At 35.0% G+C, this 13,076-nt stretch overlaps 1 protein-coding gene across 1 annotated transcript in view; it reads left to right on the top strand.

Annotated features, from left to right (window-relative positions):
• NECAB1 (N-terminal EF-hand calcium binding protein 1) overlaps nucleotides 1-11,001 on the top strand; it is a 155,190-nt gene extending 144,189 nt beyond the window's left edge. The window contains exons 11-13 of the mRNA XM_032249579.1: nucleotides 4,473-4,550; nucleotides 5,602-5,693; nucleotides 10,646-11,001. Coding sequence (XP_032105470.1) covers nucleotides 4,473-4,550; nucleotides 5,602-5,693; nucleotides 10,646-10,674 — 199 coding nt within the window. The 3' untranslated portion in view covers nucleotides 10,675-11,001. The remainder of the gene's footprint in view (nucleotides 1-4,472; nucleotides 4,551-5,601; nucleotides 5,694-10,645) is intronic.
• The last annotated feature ends 2,075 nt before the right edge of the window (nucleotides 11,002-13,076 follow it).

Genomic DNA, 13,076 nt, shown 5'->3' with positions numbered 1-13,076 from the left:
AATGTCTGGTTCTGGAAATAAACATGGGACTTTACTAGCTTTGTAGTTTTGAGAAAGACCCTCACTGGCTCTAAGCCTGAGCTTCAAGAGCCTCATGAGATGTTTGGGAGGATTAAGTGAGACAGTTTATATGCAGTGCTCAGCACAATGCCTCCCATCTACTAAAGACGTGAGCTGGTGTCACTATTGTGTTTACTATTGTTTCCTGGTTGTCTGGGTGGCTCACCTCCTCTCTAGAGTATGAGTACAGTACTTCCTCAGTGCCACTAACAGCTCATCATCTTACAGTAGTGCCTTCATAACAAGAACACAGGAAATGTTGTGTTTACATTATTATTTTTATTATTCTACTTCACTCCAGACTCAGAAGATCACAAATCAAAATGCCATTTTAGTCCTTTTTACTTCAGTAAATCAAGACAGATTTGCAAATGTGGGAATATGTGTAGTTTTTAAGAGCATACTCATTTGAAAATTGAATATTTAAAAATGCAAAGTGGGCCGGGTGCAGTGGCTTACACCTGTAATCCCAGCATTTTGGGAGGCCGAGGCAGGTGGATCACAAGGTCAGGAGTTCAGGACCAGTCTGACCAACATGGTGAAACCCTGTTTCTACTAAAAATACAAAAATTAGCCAAGCATGGTGGCATGTACCTGTAATCCCAGCTACTCAGGAGGCTGAGGCAGGACAATCTATTGAACCTGGGAGGCGGAGGTTGCAGTGAATCGAGATCGTGCCACTGCACTCCAGCCTAGGCAACAGAGCGAGACTCTGTCTCAAAACAAAAAACAACAAAAAAAAAAAAAAACAAGCAAAGAGAACCTACATATACCCCTTCCTTGGTGTAAAGTTCCCAAAGTAGAGCTCAGTAAACCGTTTTTAGTGAGGATATAGAGAAGATAAGGTCCATTTCAGTGTATTACAATCTCTAGGGATTAGAAATTTCATATTTATAAAAAGGACACACAGGTTTATTTTTTAGGTTCAGAAATACTGCTTTAATGGGTGTTGGGAAAATAAGCTCAAGCTATTAAAACAGCCCCAGAGAAACAGGCTGTGGGAGAGTGAGAGAGTGTATAGATTTGTGCTGCCTGCTGCACTGTGTTCTTTCAAAAACCACAATAAATTGCTCCAACGGCTCCTGCTGTGAAGTAGAGGGAAGGAGAGTATCCTTTTCCTGTAAGATATATTCTCAGCCTCTCCTATTCCTTTCCAAGACTGGTTTGTTTTGTACAGTTCTTTGTTCATTTCTTATTGCTGATTTTTTAGCTAATTTCTTTCTTTTACTGGAATTATCAAAATGTAGACTACATCAGATAGAATGAGCATCAGAGAATCACTACACCCATATAGAATATATATATGGTATAGATGTTATGCCAGTGTGCCTATCTACATTCAATTTTTCAGTTTACCAGTTAGTCAAATTCAATTTTCTACCTCTATCAAATGCCACTAATGCTATCAGTCATGCTCCAATGTGTCCAGCACAATTGCCTAGTGCTTGGCTGAGAAAATAAAGCTCTGTGAATGTCAGAGGTTCTGTAGCTTCTTCTCCCACGATGTTTAGCTCAGTATCACCATGGTTAAGCACAAAAAACTGCCATAAAATAAAATAGATATTAGTAAGGGCTAACAACATTAGGCATTTTGCACCTATTTTCTTATTTATTTTTTGAGACAGGATCTTGCACTATTGCTCAGACTGTAGTTCAGTGGCACAATCATGGCTCACTGTAACCTCAATTTCTTGGACTCAAGCGACCCTCCACCTCAGCCATCAGAACAGCTGGGGCCACCGGCATGTGCCACCATGTCTGCCTAATTTTTTAAAATTTTGTACAGATGGGGTTTCACCATGTTGCCCAGCATACTTCCCCTTGCATCTCATTGACCAGAATTCAAGTCACATGGTCATTCTTGGCCCCCAGGAAGGCTAGGAAACAAACATCCAGCAGAGAGGAGTAAGATTATCAGGATATTCTCAGTCCAACACTGATTGGTACATTGGGTGTGTTGCAAATATTGAACAGTGGCAGAGTCATGTTAGTAAGAGGAGAGTCATATTTGGGGAGACAATGGTCAGTGTTAGCTGCTGTTAAGGTAAAATGGCTTATCTATGGAAACTGCTTAAATCACTATTAGTACTTATATTTATTAGCTTCCTGCTTCTTATTGCTTTAATAGATACGTACATTTCCCTCCATTTCTTTTCTGGTTTTCCTCTCACCCCATTCCTTTTATTTCTGTCATGCTTCTTAGCTTTGACACTATAACAGCTTAGCTTTCATAGCTACTCACCCAATGAAAGTGATATTTTCCTTTTAGCTATTGGGCTAACAACTAATTAAACACACACACACACACACACACACACACACACACACACACACAGCCAAGTACTGGGTTAAGAATTCTACAGGTAACTTTTTTTTTTTGAAACAAAGTCTTGCTTTGTCACCCAGGCTGGAGTGCAGTGGCACTTTAATTCTTACAGTATTGTTATCACCATTTCACAGATAAGAAAACTGAGGTTGAGTATTGGGATCAAGGCGGCACAGCTAACAAATGGTAAATGGTGGAAGTACTGTTGGGCTATACTTTAAACTACTACCATTTCATGCTATGATATCCTTTTTACTCCTTTAAAAGCTTGAGCATTATGATAAAATTTTATTAATTTATTATCTTACGGTCCTATGGCTAGTCTGGAAAATGAAAGGTTCAAATAGCAGGATAAGTGGGCTTTTAATGTAATAAGTATACAAATGAATTACTTTTCTTTCAGGAAGCAGTTGATGAAGAGCCTGAAACACAAGGCTGAGTATTTTAAACTTTAGCCTAAAGAAAACAGATATGAATTGTAATTTGTCCAGTATACTGTTCAAGGTTATGTTTGAGGATTACATATCCCTTTGAGACTATGATGGAAGCTATAGATTCTCTTCCTAGGAAAACATATATATGCATATTAATTTGCACATCATTTCTGGGATTTTAGTGAACTACCAAAGAGCATAATCAGGAACTCCTGGGATTAGAAAATCACAAATTCCACATTCTATTCAATTCTTATGATTCTATAGTAAACCTTTCTCTCGAAAATCTGAAGTTAGCTAAAAACAATATTTGCCGCACCATACCTTAATGAACCAAACTAGATAAACAACTCTGAAAAAACACTATTTACAAGCAGACCGAAAGAAAAAAAAACTAAAATGTCTGTGTGTAGTTACTGCCACCTGCTGGTCACACTTAGGTAAATCCTAAATCTACATTAACTATTTTACTGGTAAGTTCTTTGTTCTCTATTAACCCAAAAGCCGTATTGTTTTTCTGACCCCTTGTTTTGCTTTATATTATGACCCATTAGGCTGAACAATCTGTACTTTTATTATTAAGTTTTTAAAGGCATCTTTATTTTTGTCTCCCACTCAAGTTTATGAATCTGTCTGTATTCCTTTGTTTCAACATTAATTTGGGTCTTCATCACTTCTCACCTATGCTATTTCACTACCTTTCTAGCTGTTGTTTATGCTTTGTATGACTACCCTCCTTACAATACCCACTCTGTCATCAGAAGAATCTTTTAAAATACAGCTGTAGCCACGTCACTTTCCCTGCTTTAAGTCCTTCAGTGGCTCCTCATTGCTACAGGATTAAATTTGCAGTCACCTCAACCTGTATTTTCAGCCAGCCTGCTTTCTTCATTCCTTCAAAACATATTATGTAGGCTTTTTCCTCCTTCAGGCTATTTGAAGGACTGGAAGAAACAAATTTTCTCCTGCAAATTGGAAAGGAAATTTAAAAAGATAACAAACAAAAAACCCTTGCAATTATGGCCAGCATGTGGACTCTCAAACTTAATCCAGAGACAATGTTGAGTGGTTAGAGAAAGAGGGATTCAGAGAGAGGGAAAGGAGAAAAAGGGAGAGAACCATTAGGTATTGGCAAACTAGGAGTCAGTTGTATAGTAGTATGGTCTAAGTGGCTCAAATGGCCTAGAGCAGGACCCCACACAAAAACTGTCAATTCAAGAATGTTGTTAAGGCTGAGAATTTGGCAGAGCTATGGTGGTTGACAGGGGCAATCCTAAGAGCACATTTGAGGGCAAAGGCAGCTAGCATGCACTCACATTTTTCTGGGCCTAGAACAACAGATGCTCAATAAACCTTTTTCAATAAATGAATAAAATTTTACAAGTTACATTTGTGATGTCTGCCATATACTGAGACTATTTTCATGATGCAAACCCAGAAAACTGGAAAAAAGAAAAAAAAAAAAACTTATGGCAAACAGACATATTGAACAAATAAATTTTTGACAAACCTGCTTGATTTTCATGCAGGCACCTTAGATTGTTTCCTATATTAATGGATAAGATTGTTTCACACTACATATAAAGATTAGAAAAATTAGCTTGCATGTTTAATTTCCCATAGCTAATTATGCCTTTTATTTTCCATTTCAGTATTTCTACACAAAAGCTTTCAAATGAATCTCGCTACATGATCTATGAGTTCTGGGAGAATAGTAGTGTGTGGAATAGGTAAGTTGTGAGCAAGCCTGATTTTATGTGAAGTCAGGAAGGTGGCAATATACATGATATAATTTTAGGATTTGTAGGAAAGCTCTGTTCTTTTTTACCTTACCTTAAAACCTGTCCCATTTGCCCATTACCCTGAATTCTACACACTTTTAAAAATGTATTTCATGGCTTAGAAACCACTTCTGTCTTGAAGCACAAATACTTTTGGTAATGATCCGACTTTGAGTCTTACCATTTTACTGATGTTTTCAGATAAGAAGATATACATAGGGGGTATGGGTTTCTAAAGCTGGTGAGGGTAGTGGTAGGGGTGGAGACAAAGGATGCACAAAAGGGAGATGAAGAAAAAAGCTTTACCTCCTAATTTTTCATAAGACTGTCTGCAGTTATTTTATTTTACAATAAAACTACATCTAATTTTTAGAATCATCACAGCCTAGCACCTTTTAAATATCTTTTAACACTGAAAATAAAGTGGAAATTCAGGACATTGTCGAACATTCAAAAGAAATCAGCGTCTTTGAAATTAATTACTAACATAAAACAAACATATAATTTTAAAATTGATTGAAGGAAATATTTGCTCATCTGAGAGAATATAAACAATTCCTGACAGTTTAAAATGGTACAGAGAATATAGCTCTCTAATTAAGTCCATGTTTAGGGTGTTAAATATGGTTATGGAAGTAATAGAATACCTGGAAATTCAGTTGATTCATATTTCACCTAAACATATTATTTCTATGGCAATTTTGAAGGCACTCTGTGCTATAATGAAGGCAAAATGACACCAACGGTATTTAAGCCATAGAGGAATATGGTTCAACTCTGTGCTTCCAGGCCTACACTTTCAGATAGTTTTTTAAATTTCTTTTTATTCTCTAGAAATGTAGACTATACAGTCTGCCTTCTTATCTATCCTATTTTTTAAACACCCCGACAGCCAAAATATTATCCCAAACCTTGCCATCTTGATTAAATTTGATCTCTGCTGTACTCAGGAAGATTGTACATAAAAATGCATAGCCTTAACCTGTAATTATTTATACAGCCACCTTCAGACAAATTATAGCAAGACATTTCAAAGAAGTAATGTGGATTTCTTGGAAACTCCAGAACTCACATCTACAATGCTAGTTCCTGGTAATTATCCTGGGTTTACAATGCTTCTATGTCCTTTTATGTTGTTTTTTGTTTCTTAAAAGACAATATGTTCTTTCCTTCTGTATTTTATCATTGGTGCTCTCTTATTTATTTCTTTATATATCTTATGATTTGGGAGTTGGGGGGAAGAAATAAAAGATCTATATATTTGTTCTATTTTGTCCTTAGTTGACCCTATTTTGTATTCCCACTTATATTAAACCTACAAATTAGTCATCTGCTAATTATATTAACTTGAAGTACCACCAAAACATAATATTTCAAAAAATTATTCAAATATTTTACCATATTATAATTTAGTTTATTGGATACAATTTATTCATCTACCCATCCAATTACTGATTAAACATATATTTACTAAGTATTAATATGTGCTAGGCGCCAGGGTGTTTAGTCTATTTACTCGTACTGATTGAGCTCTATATTTGAATAAGCATTGTTGGGAGTTACAGAGGGTATAAACTGAAAGCAAAACCTTTACCCATAAAGTGCTTTCTGTTCAGCTTGACAGAAAGAAATGTTTGCAATGACAAATTTTAGCAGGAAAAAAAAAAAACCAGCTCAGGGCATAAAATAGCTGTCATCATTAGAGATAATATGTGTTTTGTAGACTTGGAGAAGTGATTACTTCCTTAATAGTTTTTAAGAAAATGACTCTTGAGCTAGACCTTAACAGATGAGATGTGGACAAGTAAAGATGGAGAGGAAGGGTATTTTGGTAAATTCTGGACATGAACAAATGCAAGAAGTGTGAATGTGCTTTATTGGTGCAAAGATGTCACTAAGGCATAAAACATAGTACAAATGGAGATAGATGAGAGAGTAAGAAGTGAGGTTAAAAATGGCAAAATGAGGAGTTTGAATAGTGACCTGGAGTAATTTAAGGTTTTTGAGAGGGATGATGACATTCTAATCAGTAATAACCAACAGGAGGGAGAAATGGATGTCATGGAGAGGAGAGAGATTAACCAATCAGGGAAATAATCTAGGCCAGGGAAGAAAAAAAAAAAACACTGAACCAGGAACTAGCCAGAGAGTTTGGGACTCTAATTACAGATATAATTTTCAGGAGTTAACCACAGCAAGATGATGGTTGAAACCTGGGATTGGTGAGAAAGTATGTAGACAAGAACAAAATATCTAAGAGAAGCTTGGGGTGATGGCTTTTTTTTTAATTGCATTTTAGGTTTTGGGGTACATGTGAAGAACATGTAAGATTGTTGCATAGGTACATACATGGCAATGTGGTTTGCTGCCTTCATCCCTATTACCTATATCTGGCATTTCTCCCCATGTTATCCCTCCCCAACTCCCCACCTCCCACTGTCCCTCTCCTATATGCCCCCCACAGACCCAAGTATGTGATGCTTCCCTCCCTGTGCCCATGTGTTCTCACTGTTCAACACCCTTCTATGAGTGAGAACATGCAGTATTTGATTCTCTGTTCTTGTGTCAGTTTGCTGAGAATGATGGTTTCCGGTTCATCCATGTCCCTACAAAGGACACGAACTCATTGATTTTTATGGCTGCATAGTATTCCATAGTGTATATGTGCCACATTTTCCCTATCTAGTATATCATCGATGGGCATTTGGGTTGGTTCCAAGTCTTTGCTATTGTAAACAGTGCTGCAGTGAACATTCGTGTGCATGTGTCCTTATAATAGAACGATTTATAATCCTTTGGATATATACCCAGTAATGGGATTGCTGAGTCTTTCTTTAAAAGTTTGGTAGAAGGAGAAAACCCTCCTTTATTAAGAAGTCAAAGGGAACCAGTCAGAGATAGGAGAATCATAGCAGTGGAGTATCAACCAAAAGAGTGAAATGCAAAGATACAGTGGGGATGAGTGGGGATGTATAGTAGGGAGTGACTAAAGAGAATGGGACTGGAAGTTGGATTTGACAAGGTCACTGTTCAAGAAAACAGTTTTAATAGAGTAATAGGAGTTTAAAATTAAAGTAGATTTTGATGGATTGGGGAACACAGAAGTTGAAAAAGTTCATTCTGAAATTAAAGCTAGGTGAGGAGATGAAGGAGGTCAGGTGTGAATGCTTTTGAGTTGGCTGACTCACAGCCTCAGGTGGAGCTCTAGTTATGTATTTACTCTAAATCTTAAGGACAGCTTTGGCCTAGAAAATAGTCGGCATGTATTCTCTCACTGTAAAGCTTAAATTTAATCCTCAAAGATTCACAATTTGACTCATGCAGTTTATAAATGGGAGGAAGGCCGGGTGCGGTGGCTTACGCCTGTAATCCCAGCACTTTGGGAGGCCGAGGTGGGCAGATCATGAGGTCAGCAGTTCGAGACCAGCCTAACCAACATGGTGAAACCCGGTCTCTACCAAAAATAGAAAAATTAGCAGCAGTGGTGGTGTACACCTGTAGTCCTAGCTACTACAGAGGCTGAGGCAGGAGAAATGCTTGAACCTGGGAGCCAGAGGTTGGAGTGAGCAGAGATCACGCCACTGCCTTCTAGCCTGGGCAACAGAGAGAGACTCCATCTTTAAATAAATAAATAAAATGGGGGGGGGATCCTAGAGTACTACTTCTGTAAATATGACTGCTGCAGACTTTGTACATAGAATGCAAGAAAGTGAGATCCACATTTTATTTCTCTTCACATTCCCTAACATAATACAGTATTATTATAGTACAGTGTATTACAAAAAGAAACAATTATTTCCTAACTGAAGGAATGAATAGGACTTTGGCATCAGTCAAAATTTCCATGAAGTCCTGACACTTGTAATTATTATGTCTGCCATCACACCCATTTCCATCTCTCCTAAACCAATGTGGAAAGGAACAAAGCTTGTTCTTATTGGTGTCTTGTGTCTTTCCAGGACAGAAAACAGCTGAACAAAAATAAAGTAGGAAAAGAGGGTAGAACAGGAGGATAATGAGTTATCAGTGGGGGGGAAAATGCTATAGCAAGAATTGAAAATGTGGAATTATCTCTGATAGAGGTTTCTGACCCAACTTCATCATTATCTTGAATTAACTTTCTATGCACTGTTAGTATCACTGGCACATGTATTATATTACTGTTTCTCTCTCAGAGCATTTCCTAATTTAGAAAGAAAAATTGACTACAGTTAAAACTGGATCAATTCTTGTTCTGTGAATTCAGGTTCAATACAATTTAATGCCTTTTAATTGCTGCTCTATTTGGCATTAATCTTCATATTACATTTAATTTCAACAATGATTACTCAAATTTGGTAGAACAAGAGGAAAAGTTAGGCTTGATTTCTAAACCTACAACATTTTAACATTTATTGGGACATCCAACCCTATTTTAAAGTTTTATCACTGTGACAGCAGGTCTATTCCAGCAAGCTGAAGTTAGCATAAAAATTTATGGGTTTTATGGCCATATAACTGCTAATACTATTTTTTAAAACCAGTTTTGTGCAATTGTCTGTGTTATAATGGTTATAAAGATTAAAAATAAAAATAATTAGCTGGGTGCAGTTGCTCATGCCTATAATTCCAGCACTTTGGGAAGCCGAGGTGGGCAGATCACCAGTTGTCAGGAGTTCAAGACCAGTCTGGCCAACATGAAGAAACCCTGTCTCTACTAAAAATTTAAAAAATTAGCCAGGCATGGTGGCACATGTCTGTAATCTCAACTACTTGGGAGGCTGAGGCAGGAGAATCACTTGAACCTGGGAGGCAGGGGTTGCAGTGAGCCGCGATTGTGCCCGTACACTCCAGCCTGGGTGACAGAGCAAGACTTTGTCTCAAAATAAATAAATATAAATAATTAAAGATTTATTAGCTGCACATTTATACCTAAAATTAAAATCTGAAAGAAAAAAAAACAAGCAGTTATTACATTTAGAAATAGAGTATGAGTGGGTTTATATTTCTAATTTAACTCACAAATTATGATTTCTGGTAAGATTGCTTTTTATTGTTAAGATACTAAGTGGTTTACCTAAGATACTTCTAAAGAAACTACGCAACTAAGCCAGACTGCATCCAGATATGAAATACACACTATAATCTACTCCTATGACCTCTCAAATACAAAATCATTCACATGAGGTATACTAGAATATTGTAACCCAGATCCATTAGCCATCATAAACCACCCAAACAAAAGGAGTTTATGAACTTGGTCTGTGGAGCAGAATGTCTCTTGGCAATAAGAGAAAGGCCTATGGTTATGAGAAAACAGGATACAAAAGAAAGATCCTATTGTCAGCAAACTACTTGAACAGCTTTGAAGGCAAGTTTTAATCCTTTCCATTTATCTGTTTCTCACAGCATTCCACCAATCATACATCTTTGCCATTGGTTTGTCTTTGGGACATTTATATTCACTGGGATAAACATTTATAATTTTAACATACAGATTTACTAAAATATTATAACCTATCTACTTGCTTATAACCAATATTTATGAAATTCTATATGTATAAATGGTATTTATAAATACCATGTGTAATTACACAAATATTTATAATACAGATATGTATAAATATGTGTATATATGTACACTATATGTATAAATATATGGTATTTCTACATACAGGATTTCATAAATATTGAGCATATAAATACTACACACACACACACACACACAAACACACACTAACTACTGCCAGTATTGGGTAGATTCTAATAAGAATAACAAAATGATTTTATCCTCAGGGCATTTGTAATCTTGTTGCCAAAACAAGTTCTATTCGCATAGAACAAAAAATCTTAGACTGCAACAAAGTGCCAAAAGATATGGTACAAATAACAAGTGCATAGGAAGAGTTCAATCTTGCCTCATATAGTCAAGAAACGGTGACTAGAAAGATAAGTTATTATGCAGGCAAAAGGTAAGGGAAATGGTCTCTTTAGAAATAATTTGCACCTTGAAGTTTCTTTGCACTATATTTTCATCATTTTAAAAAATGTTTTTCTCTTCTCAGCTTCATGGTGGATCCTGAACAACAACTAGATGTTCCTAGACATTTTCTTTATGGTTCCAAGTGCAAAACAGGTGTTCTTATCTAAAATGTCAATTAGAAAATTATCTGTGGTTGTTAATCTGTATACTTTTGTTTAGTATATTTACTAAGTGCACTCTTTTAAAACATATTCTATAACTTTATCATTCATGTGAATTTTAGCTCAATTTTCAGAGTTCACTATTCTCAATATTTAATGCTAAATGCTTTGCTACATTGTAACCAACCTAAAACCTTTTAGTGACAAAATCCTAATATGTGGAAAAAAGCATATGCATAAAGGAATAATATTGTGAAAAAGAATTTGTTGTGATAAAATATTTAAAGTGGAAACTTTTAGAGCATTACTTCATAGGGCAGATTTTGTAAACTGTTGTATATTGTAAAGGGTTAAATCAGCCTTTTGTGATTTTTAAGTAACAGATTTTCTGTGATTGAAGTTTATTCTTCAACAATGTCTACTCCATCCCCAACAGCCCTATGACTATTATCTTTACATTAGTTAAAAAGTTAGTATATAGGCATCAAATAACCTTGGCTGTAACCTATAGAATCTCTATCTATGTATCAAGTTATAAACTGGTTTTTCAAAAGTGAACAATTCTGTGATAAGTTGAAGTACCATTTAGTAACATAGCAACATTGTATCATTTATTAGCATTATAATTCCTTTATAAGTTAAATATATCAAGAAAGAAGAGAGTATTACTTTGGAAAAATGTGGTTCAAATTTTATGGCATATAGTTTTGGTATGCAGTCAAGACAGCTAACTTTTCTTATGAAAAATACATATTTGCATGTAAATAAGGATTTCAAAATACATGAAAAAATGTTAACCCAAAGGAATAAAGAAGAATTATAAAACAAGCAAAAAACCTTAAGGAAGTCATAAAATAATAGGGAAAGTATTAGACAGAAGACATCTGCTTTCTGGTTTCAACACTAGAATGACTAAAACTATCTACCTATAGATATCTACCTATAAAACTGTCTATAGATAGTATATTATCTATATAAAACTGTCTATAGATAGTATATTATCTATATAAAACTGTCTATAGATAGCATATTATCTATATAAAACTGTCTATAGATAGTATATTATCTATACTTTGCTCGACAAGCTCAAAAATTAAATATTTGTAATAATAAAAATCTGTTCCAGTTATAAACCCTGCTAATGAAAATATAATACATATAAAAATGTATTGCCATGCTATTTTCTAGTATAAATTCCTTTGAAATTATAAGTCTTCAGGGAAAAATATAAGGTAAAATATTCCTGTTTTTCCCCTTTGAAAAACTCAAAAGAAAGGAAGATTGAACTAATAAAATTTTATTTCTTAAGTATAAATTTGACCTAAAATATTTTCTCAAACTGATTCATGAAACAGCAACTCTTACCAATACCTTTGTATACTCTCAATCCTCATTCAATATAAATAAAATTTTAAATCCTTTCATAGTTTCTTTAGAAATAAGTAGGAAATTTTGATATATTATACATATACACATGTGTATATGTGTGTGTATATATGTGTATGTGTGTGCCTCTGGTCAACTCTAAGGATGACAAGCACTGTGTAACAACACCTGGGCCAACTCTTTTAATTTATATACAAAGCAAAGAACAACATAAATGGAGATATACAATGATTATTCAAACAGGCTATACATATGTACGAAGGCAAACAGACACATAACAAGTCTCTGCAGACTGATTGTATACAGTAAGAAAAGATCAAAACCTAAGGGACTTTTGACAAACACATCTTGAAAATGTTCGTTGTAAATGGTTTCAAAAATACAAATTATAGCCAATCAAAACATTGCTTTGGTTAGTCCATTGAAGTATCCAGTTCAAAAAGCATATCAAATCTTTTGGGAACGAGGCAGTTTCCAAAGTAGCACGGTAGTATTACTTGTTAAAAGGGTTCTGTTTTCAGTAACAGTACTAAGTAGAAGGGGTCTGTAGATTCCAAATTGGAATATGCTCTATCATATTCTGAAACAAGAATTAAAATGACCTGAGAATGGGCAAATAATAAAGCAAACCAATTTAATTATATGGTCATTCTGACCCCAGCTCTTATACAAATTATATATATATTTGGGCATGTTTGTGAGAGTTGCATGTGTGTGAACATGTGTGCATGTGTATTAACATACACATATATACTGGAACCTATTGTAGAAAAGGAAACAAGTAGGGCAAAAAAAAGAAAAGAAAAAACTGGGACCTAAGTATAAATATCTCATTTTAAAGTAAACAATAAGTTTATAGTTAACAAAGATTTTTTTTTCTATTTAAAAAACAATCCATTTTCCTAAAGAACAAAGTAATTAAAAAAAAAAAAAAAAAAAAAAAAAGACGTCACTAAAAGACCAAGG

The sequence above is a fragment of the Sapajus apella genome, unplaced genomic scaffold, assembly GCF_009761245.1.
Source record: "Sapajus apella isolate SASKATOON/1434 unplaced genomic scaffold, GSC_monkey_1.0 scaffold3, whole genome shotgun sequence".
NCBI lineage: Eukaryota > Metazoa > Chordata > Mammalia > Primates > Cebidae > Sapajus > Sapajus apella.
Note: the sequence above shows the minus strand (reverse complement) of the source record. Positions and strands in the feature narration are given on the sequence as shown.